This window comes from Solea senegalensis, linkage group LG12, assembly GCF_019176455.1.
Source record: "Solea senegalensis isolate Sse05_10M linkage group LG12, IFAPA_SoseM_1, whole genome shotgun sequence".
NCBI classification, from domain to species: Eukaryota; Metazoa; Chordata; class Actinopteri; order Pleuronectiformes; family Soleidae; genus Solea; species Solea senegalensis.
Genome location: NC_058032.1, coordinates 15,474,355 through 15,484,473, shown reverse-complemented (window position 1 = coordinate 15,484,473; position 10,119 = coordinate 15,474,355). Strand labels below are relative to the sequence as shown.

The window sequence follows — 10,119 nt, the reverse complement described above, 5'->3', positions numbered from 1 at the left end:
CTTGATTGTGGTTGTGGTTTATTGAAATTTGTAGCTGTAGTGTTGAAATAGGTTTGCTCATCTGGCAGCTATTTACACTGCTGATATTGTGTAATATGTTGAGACATTTAGCTCCATTGACTTGGCAATGGGTAAATACACACTTTTGAAAGATGATCACTCAATAGCTATTGTAGGTTAGTCCATTGGTCAAAACATCTGTGAATGACCACAGAGAATAAGACACAATTGTAGGAGCATACTGTACATCACTGTAACTCCGTGGCAGACTGTAACCAAAGTCAGAACACAACACTGTCCCATTTTTTTTGAATGCGTCAAATCCAACACATCACCTTCTCCACCACTTAAATCCTCCCCTCGGGTGACTTCAGCATTTCTCCTGCATCAGCAGACAAGTTTAGCTACAGAATCTGAGAACCACTGATTGCAAGTTCATGATACTAAATACTGATCCATCACTGTCACAATGGAGAATATTATTTGTGAAACAAAAATGGGGGACCAACATAGACAACTGTCTGCCTTAAACTGAATGCTCTCTCTTTTTGTAGATTTTTTTTTATCATAATCCTAAATGTGTACGTGTATTGTTACTACTACTCATTCATATTGTCCTTTAACACTCTTTTTCCTGAAAAATCACTAACTTGTTACAAGCTATTATTGCTTGTCCGCAATGACATCACTCAACTTGGGTGTACATACTGTATATATTATTGTGATTTTTAATAGAAGAGGTGGTTTGTATGTTACAGAAAATGTGCAATCATGTGGAATTAACACAAAAACAAAATGCAGCACTTCTTCATCAAGCGACACCTTCAAAAATCGGGCTAGTGTTACTTTAAGAGTGTTGCATTTTGGGTTGTTTGTAGCAATAATGTTGCTAGGCTAGCCCGTTTTTCCACACTCATTGTGGGACCTGCTGAAATGTTTTAACCCTATGTGCACAGAAAGTTCTATATAATTTACAAAGTTGTTTTTTGGGGCTCTTGTCACAGGTTTTGTCCTTAGAAAATAAACATTTCTCCAAAATACTTAATGACTACAAAACCACGTCCAAGTCTTAACTGAAACTAGACGTTTTAACATAAAGCAAGAAAAACAAACACAGGTGCTGGATGTCAGTCAGAAGATAATGGCTCCACGACAACTGCTGTGTGAATGAAGAAAGCCCACATAAAGGTAAGATTAATACTTTATCATCTTACGTTAAAAAACAATATGTTTGTAGTTTTGACTGAAGAACTAGTTTGTAACGTGTAAGACTTACAAGCAGGAGGGTAACTAACACTTCTTTACGACGCTGAAGTTAGCCTCGACTAATTAGTACTCAATGATTATGGGAAGTCAAATTTTTAATATGTGGATGATGATGAAGTATTAAAAGGTTTCTCATTGGAGTATGTAGAACGATGGCCCTGTTCTGTTGTTGCTGAAGCATAATGAAATGCAGTAACCTCCACTTTAGAAAAAGAGAAGTGGTTAAATTAAACTAATCCTATAGTTTTCATTATTTTTACTACGACACACCAAAATGAAGTATATAATGCTTTTTGTGTGTGTGAGCGAGAGCACATCCCTCAGTATGGAGCACTGTTTTTGTACGTTTTTATTTGGCAATATATTGTTTGAAAAATAATTTTATTCCCGTAACTCTGTGTAGTGTCATCCATGTCCACATAAATCAATGTCCGCGTCTGGCTGATGATAACTGATACTACGCCACAGCTCATCCTTTCCTGCACTGGCAGAAGCACCCTTATTTTCACGTGACAGAAAATTCAAAAGCAGATGTCTGAAACACTTGGATCTTTGTAGTCATCGGCTGAAATCCCCCTGCTGTGTATGTCTGTACAGTTTTATTCCAGAATACATAAAGAAGCTTTCCGTGGAAAACTTTAAATCACTGCAGCACATTCATAGTCATGAAATATTAAATAAAGTCATAGAACTAACGTAAGTGGATGTATGTATGAACGTAGGCAGAACTGTGTCATTTTAAAGCTATATTGTGACTTATATAAACAAATGTCGTTTATACTGAAGCTATTGTCAGTTGAGTTCATACAATCCTGATGAAGTCCATCAGCTCTGCACGACTCCCTCTGTGTCTCTCAGTACAGCGATATTCAGATCTTGTGTCGCCCGGTGACATGATGACTCGATCAGGCAGTGACTTCTGTTATGGCAAGACAGACGGAGCGACAGCCAAGCTGTGCAAGTAAAACCAGGCAACTGTAAACATATTTGAGTATGACTGAAAACACAGAAGCACCAACAAAACGTTTCAGAAGTGAATTCTACTGCTCAAAAACTCTCAGTCAGGTCTAATAGTTTAGCTCGACAGAGCCTGTTTTCAGATGGAAGTGGCATACAAATAGTCTTACATCATTTCTGTTCTCAAAGACCAAACAGAGGCAGGAAAATAACAACAAAAATTACCAAAAGTTACATTTTGCGGTTTTATGTAGGAATGGATGTCTGTAAATTGTCTCTGAAACACTTTCTTAATGCTGTTAGTTAAATTCCTCCTCACGTCCACATTGCCATCAATAAATAAAGTTGTCTGAGGAAAAAAAAGGAAAAAAGAAGTAGTAGCAAGAATCTGGAAAAGGTTTCAATAGCAGACGACACTGAAACTATTAGAGTATTTCAAGAAATAACATAGAAATAGGGCTTCAACCAGAGGTGGGAGAAGTACTGAAATATTCAACTCAAGTAAAAGTACCACTATTTTTGATAACATTTTACTGAAGTACAAGTAAAAGTACTGGTCTAAAAATGTACTCAAGTTAAAGTAAAAAAGTAGTGTTTAAAATGTACTCTGAGTAAAAGTTACTTAGTTATTTAATGTAATTCATTCATTCATTACTTTCCACCTCTGGCTGCAACTAATGATTATTTAATTATCAAATAATCGCTCGATTAATTGAGTAATCATTTGATCCATAAAGTGTTTCTCAAACCAGGAAATTATGTTCTGAAATGTCTTCTTTCGCTTTATCCTCCAAATGGGTCACGGGGGGATCTGGTGTCAATCCCAGCTGACATTGGGTGAAAGGCAGGGTACACCCTGGACAGGTCGCCAGTCCATCACAGGACCACATAGAGACAAACAACCATCCACTCTCAAAGTGTGTGTCCAATTTGTCTAATCCCCAAATCTGCATGTTTTTGGAGTGTGGGAGATAACCGTAAATAGTTCACGATTATTTAGTTCTTAATAATCAATGAATTGAGTAATTGTATCAGCCCTACATAGAAACTAACTATGGACTACAGCAGGGATCGGCAAGTAAATGTGGTCGAGGGCCAACGTTTTTGTAAGCAATTGAATGTTAGGCCAAACATTTAGTTTAGTTTAAATGTAAATTCTAGCAACATAATCTATTGAATAAGTTCATTTTAAAAGTTTGTTTTAGAATAGAAGCTCTGAACTAGATATGAAATTTAAATGTTTTGTGTAGATAAACAAATAATTTACGGGCCAGATACTGATGCTGGCGGGCCAGTTTTGGCCCACTGGCCACCAATTGCTGAACACTGGACTACAGCTTTAACTGTATATGACTGGATAGTGTTGAGACATTTGTGCAGAGACGGCAGCATGTGGAATGACTTTTTATTGCGCAGTGAGTCATTTTCCAGACAACAAGGCTCCTCAACATTAAAACAAACAGCAATGTACAAAACAGCACACCTTTTTTTGCCATCAACAGAAATTTATTAAGGTAGCGAGAGTACATAACAGAAAGTAACGAAGTCTGAGGACGTGAGTTATGGTGATGTTGAGATGTATAGGATGAGCTTGATGTCAAAGCCAAAGTAAGCACCATCATCATGTAGTCAGGAAAGGCCATATTTCAGTTAGAAATATTCTAGAAGGGGCGAGGAGAGGTTAAACATGATACAAGAGGGTTGTTATCACAGTTTTCATACATCTTTAACAACTAAAAAAAAGAACAATAACGGTGTAGCACTACTTTATCATGCAATTTACTTTAGTAAACCTTCTGACACACAGACAAAATATACTTCAATAAGTAGAACTCAATACATCTCTGTCCAGCAATAGTCACAAAGCCTGTAATTTATATTCTTTGAATGTGAGATCCCTATCAAAAATAATATGCAGATTTTTATTCTTCTTAATATATCTAAAGTGCAAGTATTTATCCATTTTTATTCAATGCTTTATGTAAGTATAAAATACAAAGGAAAAAAACGGCAATATGCTTTTCCTATTTACGTTATATTTTTTCTGAAAGGAGGAGCATCATATATAACAAACCATATATATATATTTATATATATATATATATATATATTTATACACACACACGCACGCACACACACTCACACACCACAGATAAAATATTTTTAAAAGATACAACATATTATCTCATATGGGGGAATGGTAAAGGGATTTAGACCAAAATGTGACATGGGATATGTTTATTGTGCATTGACCCCACCCCTTAAATTCCAGGATCCAGTTCCAAAAATCTTCTAAACATCTGAATGAACATCTTCATAAATAGACACAACAGTAGCCTTTGTAATCTGCAAACATGGTGGACCCTACTGCTCGGTGCATGTGCAAACACAAGATGTGGTGAATGAGCTCCCCTGTCATTGGTGTCTGATGAGCCGGTATACCGTCGTGCTAGGTTTTGACCAGAGGCTGTGATTGGCCGGGTAAATAACCAGGGACTCTGAATGGCCAATGCAAGACTACAACACTGAAATCAGAAACGGAGCGGATTTGGTTGTCTGAGACACCTTAATGGAAGAAGCGACCGTTGACATTTTGTGTGTGGAAGTTTGCCGTTAAAGGTTGTACATGTACATGAATGCAGTCAGAAACAGGAATAATCTCCCTCTTTGAGACAGAAGGAGCAAGCAGACAAATCACCTACAGCTGGAGCCATCATAGCAATCTGACACTGAGTACATGCAACAGTTTAACAAAGCAGTGAACAGCAGCAACTGTCGCAACATCTACAATTTAGTTTTGTCATCTATTTTCGTAGGTTAAAATGTGTAAGGAATGATCTGGTCACTTTGAGCGACAGGTGGGTTGAGCAACAAAACATGTGTCCTTTTGAAAAAAGCAAAAACAAAAAAACCCCAGTAAAATAACAATGTGATTCCGGACTGCTACGATGGCAACCACTATGTAACAGTTCAAGACGTCATTCTCATCAATGCTAACAGCTTCAGTACGCTATTGCTGGACTAACCAGAGCCACTGAAGACGGCACACGACTGCAACACTGACGTCACACATGGAAAATGAGACAAAACACATCTGCCTGGCATTTTGTGTTTGAGTCCCAGACATGTGTGATAATGTGGGCCCAACATGGCTGCAAGGTCATCCCAAGTTTTACTGTGACACTGGGTGAACTCTCATGAAGTGAGAAATCAGTTTAGATCACGCAATTTCTGGCAAAACCATAACTGCCCTCTCCTCGACCCAAAATGGATGAGTCATGCTTCACAACCAGGATCAGTTTTGCAGTAAAAACTCAAACTGTGCAGTAGCACCTGGCAATTACTGTCCGTAACAAAGCAACACGTCTTTAACTCTCTGAAAAAAAGTGTGCGTTTTACAGATTGAGGCATTCACAACGTGAACTTGCTGTTCTAATATTTGGCTATAGAAGAAAGAGAGAAAGGAAGTGTTATATTTCCAGTCTTCATGTAGCATGGGCCTCCTGGAGGCCTAAATGGATCTTAGCTCAAGCTAGAACTTTGGGTGTAGTAAGTGCTGTTTCACAACAATGTGATCATAATAATGTTGAACTCAAGGTGAACTCATGTTGACCTTAGATGTGCTTTGCCAAGCATATAGTCATAGGTGGCTCACACATCTGTTTAATGGAGATGAGCTCTTTATCATTCAAGTCAGTGTGAGGAAAAGTATCATCTGTGCAAGAGGAGAAAGAGATTTTCTGTTGCACTCTTGAATGGAGAGAAAAGTCTTTACTGGGTCTGTTTGAAGCCAGGTCAGTAGGTCATGGTGGAATGCTGTTGCTAAGCCCCTACAGTGCAGTGCCAGGCTTCATCAGGCCTCTCACCAACACTCTGAGACAAACCTGGGACAAAAAGTCCGGCGTAGAACAGATGGGATTTTCTGGAACATTTTTGGCTTGGCTCTACTGCCACAGACATGAGCAATTTAACACAGATCAAGTAGAGCTCAACACAGAATTCTGTAGCGCAAAGCCTCGGTAAGATGCCCAGGTGAGCTTTGCGTAATTCTGCCCCTGTTTAGCTGCAGTTATCCCACATGTCTGTGAGACTTGGACTGCAAAGCTGCAGTCTGTGTAGTCTGTGTTTCCCTCCATGCCTCTCTGACAGTACCAGTGACCAGGTTCAGTCTCTTTGTAGGGCAACCTGATTTAAAATAAAGCTTATAGGTGATCTATCCATGAGGCGTGTTGATTGTGAGCTAGCACTTCAATGTAAACCTAGAGGTCAATCAGGTCAAAATGTAGGAATAGACTGTGTTTCTGAGTGTGGGAATGAGCTGAGGCATTCTTTACAAACTGAGGGGGATTATAATCTTTGTTGAAAATACAAATACATCCAACTCCTCAAGTCAAATTAAGGTTTTAGTTCACCTGTCCTGTCATCAGCAGTCCCAAGCAAGAGAGGGGTCGCACTCAGGCTCCAAACTCACAGTTTCCTGGCTGCTAATGACAGGAGGCCTTGTGCAGCTCTAGACGCCATTCAGAATACTTCAGAGGCCTCGCAAACACTCAGATAGCAACAGGAGGCCTCAACAAGGGGAGACTGTGTGTTTGGATGTGTGTATGTCAGCCACCACTGGACCTAATCACCGACATATCATTCAGCTTCAGTGTGTGCCACTGCAGAGACAGTTAAAGGTTGCTGATAGTCTGACTGCCTGTGCTGCATATGTATGTTCGGGGAGAAACAGGGAGGGAATTGTTTTTCTCTGGGGTGATTCCACAGACGTTAAACACCCAAGCTAGTCTAAACGCACTGAGAGACAGACAAGGAAGCTTACTGGTTCACAGACCATGACAAAGAAAAATACCTCACTACTAGTCTGACTTTTTTTTTCCACTTTAAGCAGGTGCTTGAGAAGAAAGACTTCACGTTTTTGAAATATAATGCAGATGCGTCAACCTCATTATCATGCTTTCATATTATCTACTGATCACATAGCCTATACATTTTTTCGTCTTTTTAAAAGTCTATACAATGCCACGATTGGCACGTACACAATATTGCACACTAAGATGAAATGTCCTCCACTAGTCAGCATCGTCTTCTCTGCCTGGGAGGGAGAAACCGAACACGTCTTGGACAATGTAATGTGGAGAAAAGAACTTTGACAGAAAAGAGAGGAGCATAAGAGGAACAGTGATGCAAATATGACGTAATCTGAGTGGGAAGGCCCCCAAAGAGCGATCAAGGGGCTGTAGCACCATAAAGAGATAGATACTGCCTCGGCCCGTCTTCGATGGGCCTCCACATCACTGGACTGCACTCAGACTGACTGCATGGGACCAGCTGACTGACTGACTGCCTGTCTCTTTAACGGCATCCATCTCAGCTTTGACAAAAAAATCTTTTTACTGGTTTCTAATATCATGGTGCATACGGTGTTCAAAGCCACCCGTATCATCTCCAGATGAATCTCCATGCTGGTCGTTTCTTATGTCGAGGAGATGCATCTCCACTCTGTGACAGGCCACCCAGCCAGGTGTGCTGCTAGGGATTCTGGGCTCCAGGGGGTCATATCACACTGTGGTCCCCACCCTCAAAGTGCACATACAGTAGAACCTTGTCTCTCTTTTTTGGGCCTGCTCCAGCCTGGAGCATTGTTTCTGCCCTTCACCACTGTTGGTCCCCCTCCCCCATGCTCCCAGTGGCCCTCCACCTTACATTTGGTGTTTCCACCCATGCTCCATGCACTGCAGGGAAGTAAATCCTGCCGGCCTGGTGGGTATATATAATTCTGCCTATATTACAGCACTCGTAAAATGAAAACGTACAGCGGTCGAGGTCACAGACCATCCACGTGAGAACACGTAAACGAGTGGAGTGTATAAGGCACGGGTTGTAATGACGTCAGAGAGGATGCTTCGCCTCGCCACGTGCTGGCGTGTCTCTTTTTTTTGTTTGTTACCGCGCCTTGCGATCTCATAAGTGGACCTTACCCTTTTGCATCCCCAAACCACCACCACCCCCCACCCCCCAGAGGAAAAAACAACAAAGTAACGAAGAAAAAACTTTACCCACAGAAAACGTGGGTATCTTAATAAGGATTCTTTTTTACAGCTGATTCACAAAATCATAATTAGTACATCTAAGTTAGCACTTTTTTTCATTTAAGTTTATATGGACATGGTGCAAGAGGGTTGATATTCAGTATAGTAGCTCAAAGATAGATTTATCCCATTTATTTGAGGTGGACAAAATAGGCTATTTCATGTAGATTCCCAACCTTTTCCTTAATGGCATGACAGAAATGCTTTAATCAGCCTATGTGTTTTAGGTCAAATTAAAGACTACAGCCTACTTTGCCAAACTTCTTTTGAAAACATGAGTCTACACGCATGCTGACAGGTGTTTACAGGCCTGCAGTGCGTTCTGCAATTCACACACTTATGAGCACTTTGATATTTATTTTGCGTACCTTTTTTTAAAATAAACTATACATCTGGTATTCTGATTTTGGTTTCATAAAGTCTATAATATATTCTCTTTGTGCTGATGTCAAATATTCGTTCTACATGAAGACTGCCATTTAATATAATAGACCTCTGGTTTTTATTTTTGATTCAATTTTAGCATATCACCACTTTGAAAACATTTAAACATTTTTTTTTTTCGAAATAGCTTTGATGTGTGCAAAATCTGTCATTGATAGAGATATAAACACTCTGTTCATTGTCATTTAAATCAAGTAAGAAACAGTTCATATCTTACAGTTCAATCCTTGATAGCAGCGGCTTACTGTTACATGGTGGTAAGTGGGGGTGTCATCCGGTACAATGAGCGAGGAGACAGCAGAGGTGCTGCTATGTCTGTGGAGGTTGTGTGTGTGGGTGATTCCCTTGGAAATTATCTCTCTATTTTACAGTTAAAAGTCAGTTGTTTCATGAAGTGCTCTCCAAACATCCGCGTCAGTCGTCGTCGCCTTCGTCTCCGCCGTGCGGGCCCTCAGGTAGCAGTTCGGAGGCCCGCTTCTCTCTACTCCTTTCCTGGATCTTCCTCATCTCCTCCGCGTATTTACAGAAGGTGTTGCCGAATTTGGACCACACTTTGCACGGAACCGTGATGGAGTTCCGGTACGTGGGCTTCACTTCGCTCACACGCATGAAGACCCCGTACTTGTTGGAGCCCACGTCAAAGAAGAAGCGCTTGTTGTCGACGGTGAGCGACGTGCCCTCCGGCAGCTCCGCCGGCTCCTCGTCCACGCCGTAGTCGTCGATGAGTTTGGCCAAAGCGTCGCGGAACTCGATGAGACCCTGAGCCGGCAGAGCGATGGTCTGGCCTTGCGCGCTTCCCAGTCCGGGCCCCCGATTAACGGTCTGTCGGATCCTCAGGAACCGCCCCCTCTGATTCTCTTTCAGATCCATGTAATATTTCCGATTCTCCCGGACCAGGAATTCGCTCTTGAGCGCCCGCCGGGGCTCATCCTGCACCATGTCCGGGTTGCTCGGACCCAGCTGTGCGTAATGTTCGATAAAGTCCCCGAGATAATCGCGGAACTCCACGGCAACAGACATGGAGAGAGTGAGGCGGCTCTTGTTTCCCCCAGCCCCGACCTCCGCTATCTTTAGGAAGCGGCCTTTCACATTCTGCTTCACGTCAAGGTAGAAGCGCTTGTTCTGGATGTCGACACGCTTGGAGGCGAGCTCCTCGGTGTCGTGCTGCAGCCGGGACATGACGCCCATCGCACCCGGGGGCAGCGAGCCGGGGCCTGCGGTGGGCCCTCCGTGGTCACTGCCACTGTCTCTGTCCGCCATGATGCTGCCTCCCTACTTTACCTTCCACCGTCTCCCTCTGCCTGCTGCAACCTCGACTGCCCGTCAAACCACTCCGCCGCTCTATCGCGAGACCAGGAAG

General features: G+C 41.8%; 1 protein-coding gene across 1 annotated transcript; it reads right to left on the bottom strand.

The window, feature by feature from the left end:
* Positions 1–4,444: 4,444 nt before the first annotated feature.
* Positions 4,445–10,116, bottom strand: purab (purine-rich element binding protein Ab). The gene has a single exon (XM_044040459.1). The coding sequence runs from the start codon at positions 10,017–10,019 to the stop codon at positions 9,174–9,176; it is 846 nt and encodes a 281-aa protein (XP_043896394.1). The 5' UTR covers positions 10,020–10,116; the 3' UTR covers positions 4,445–9,173.
* Between the last annotated feature and the right edge of the window lie 3 nt (positions 10,117–10,119).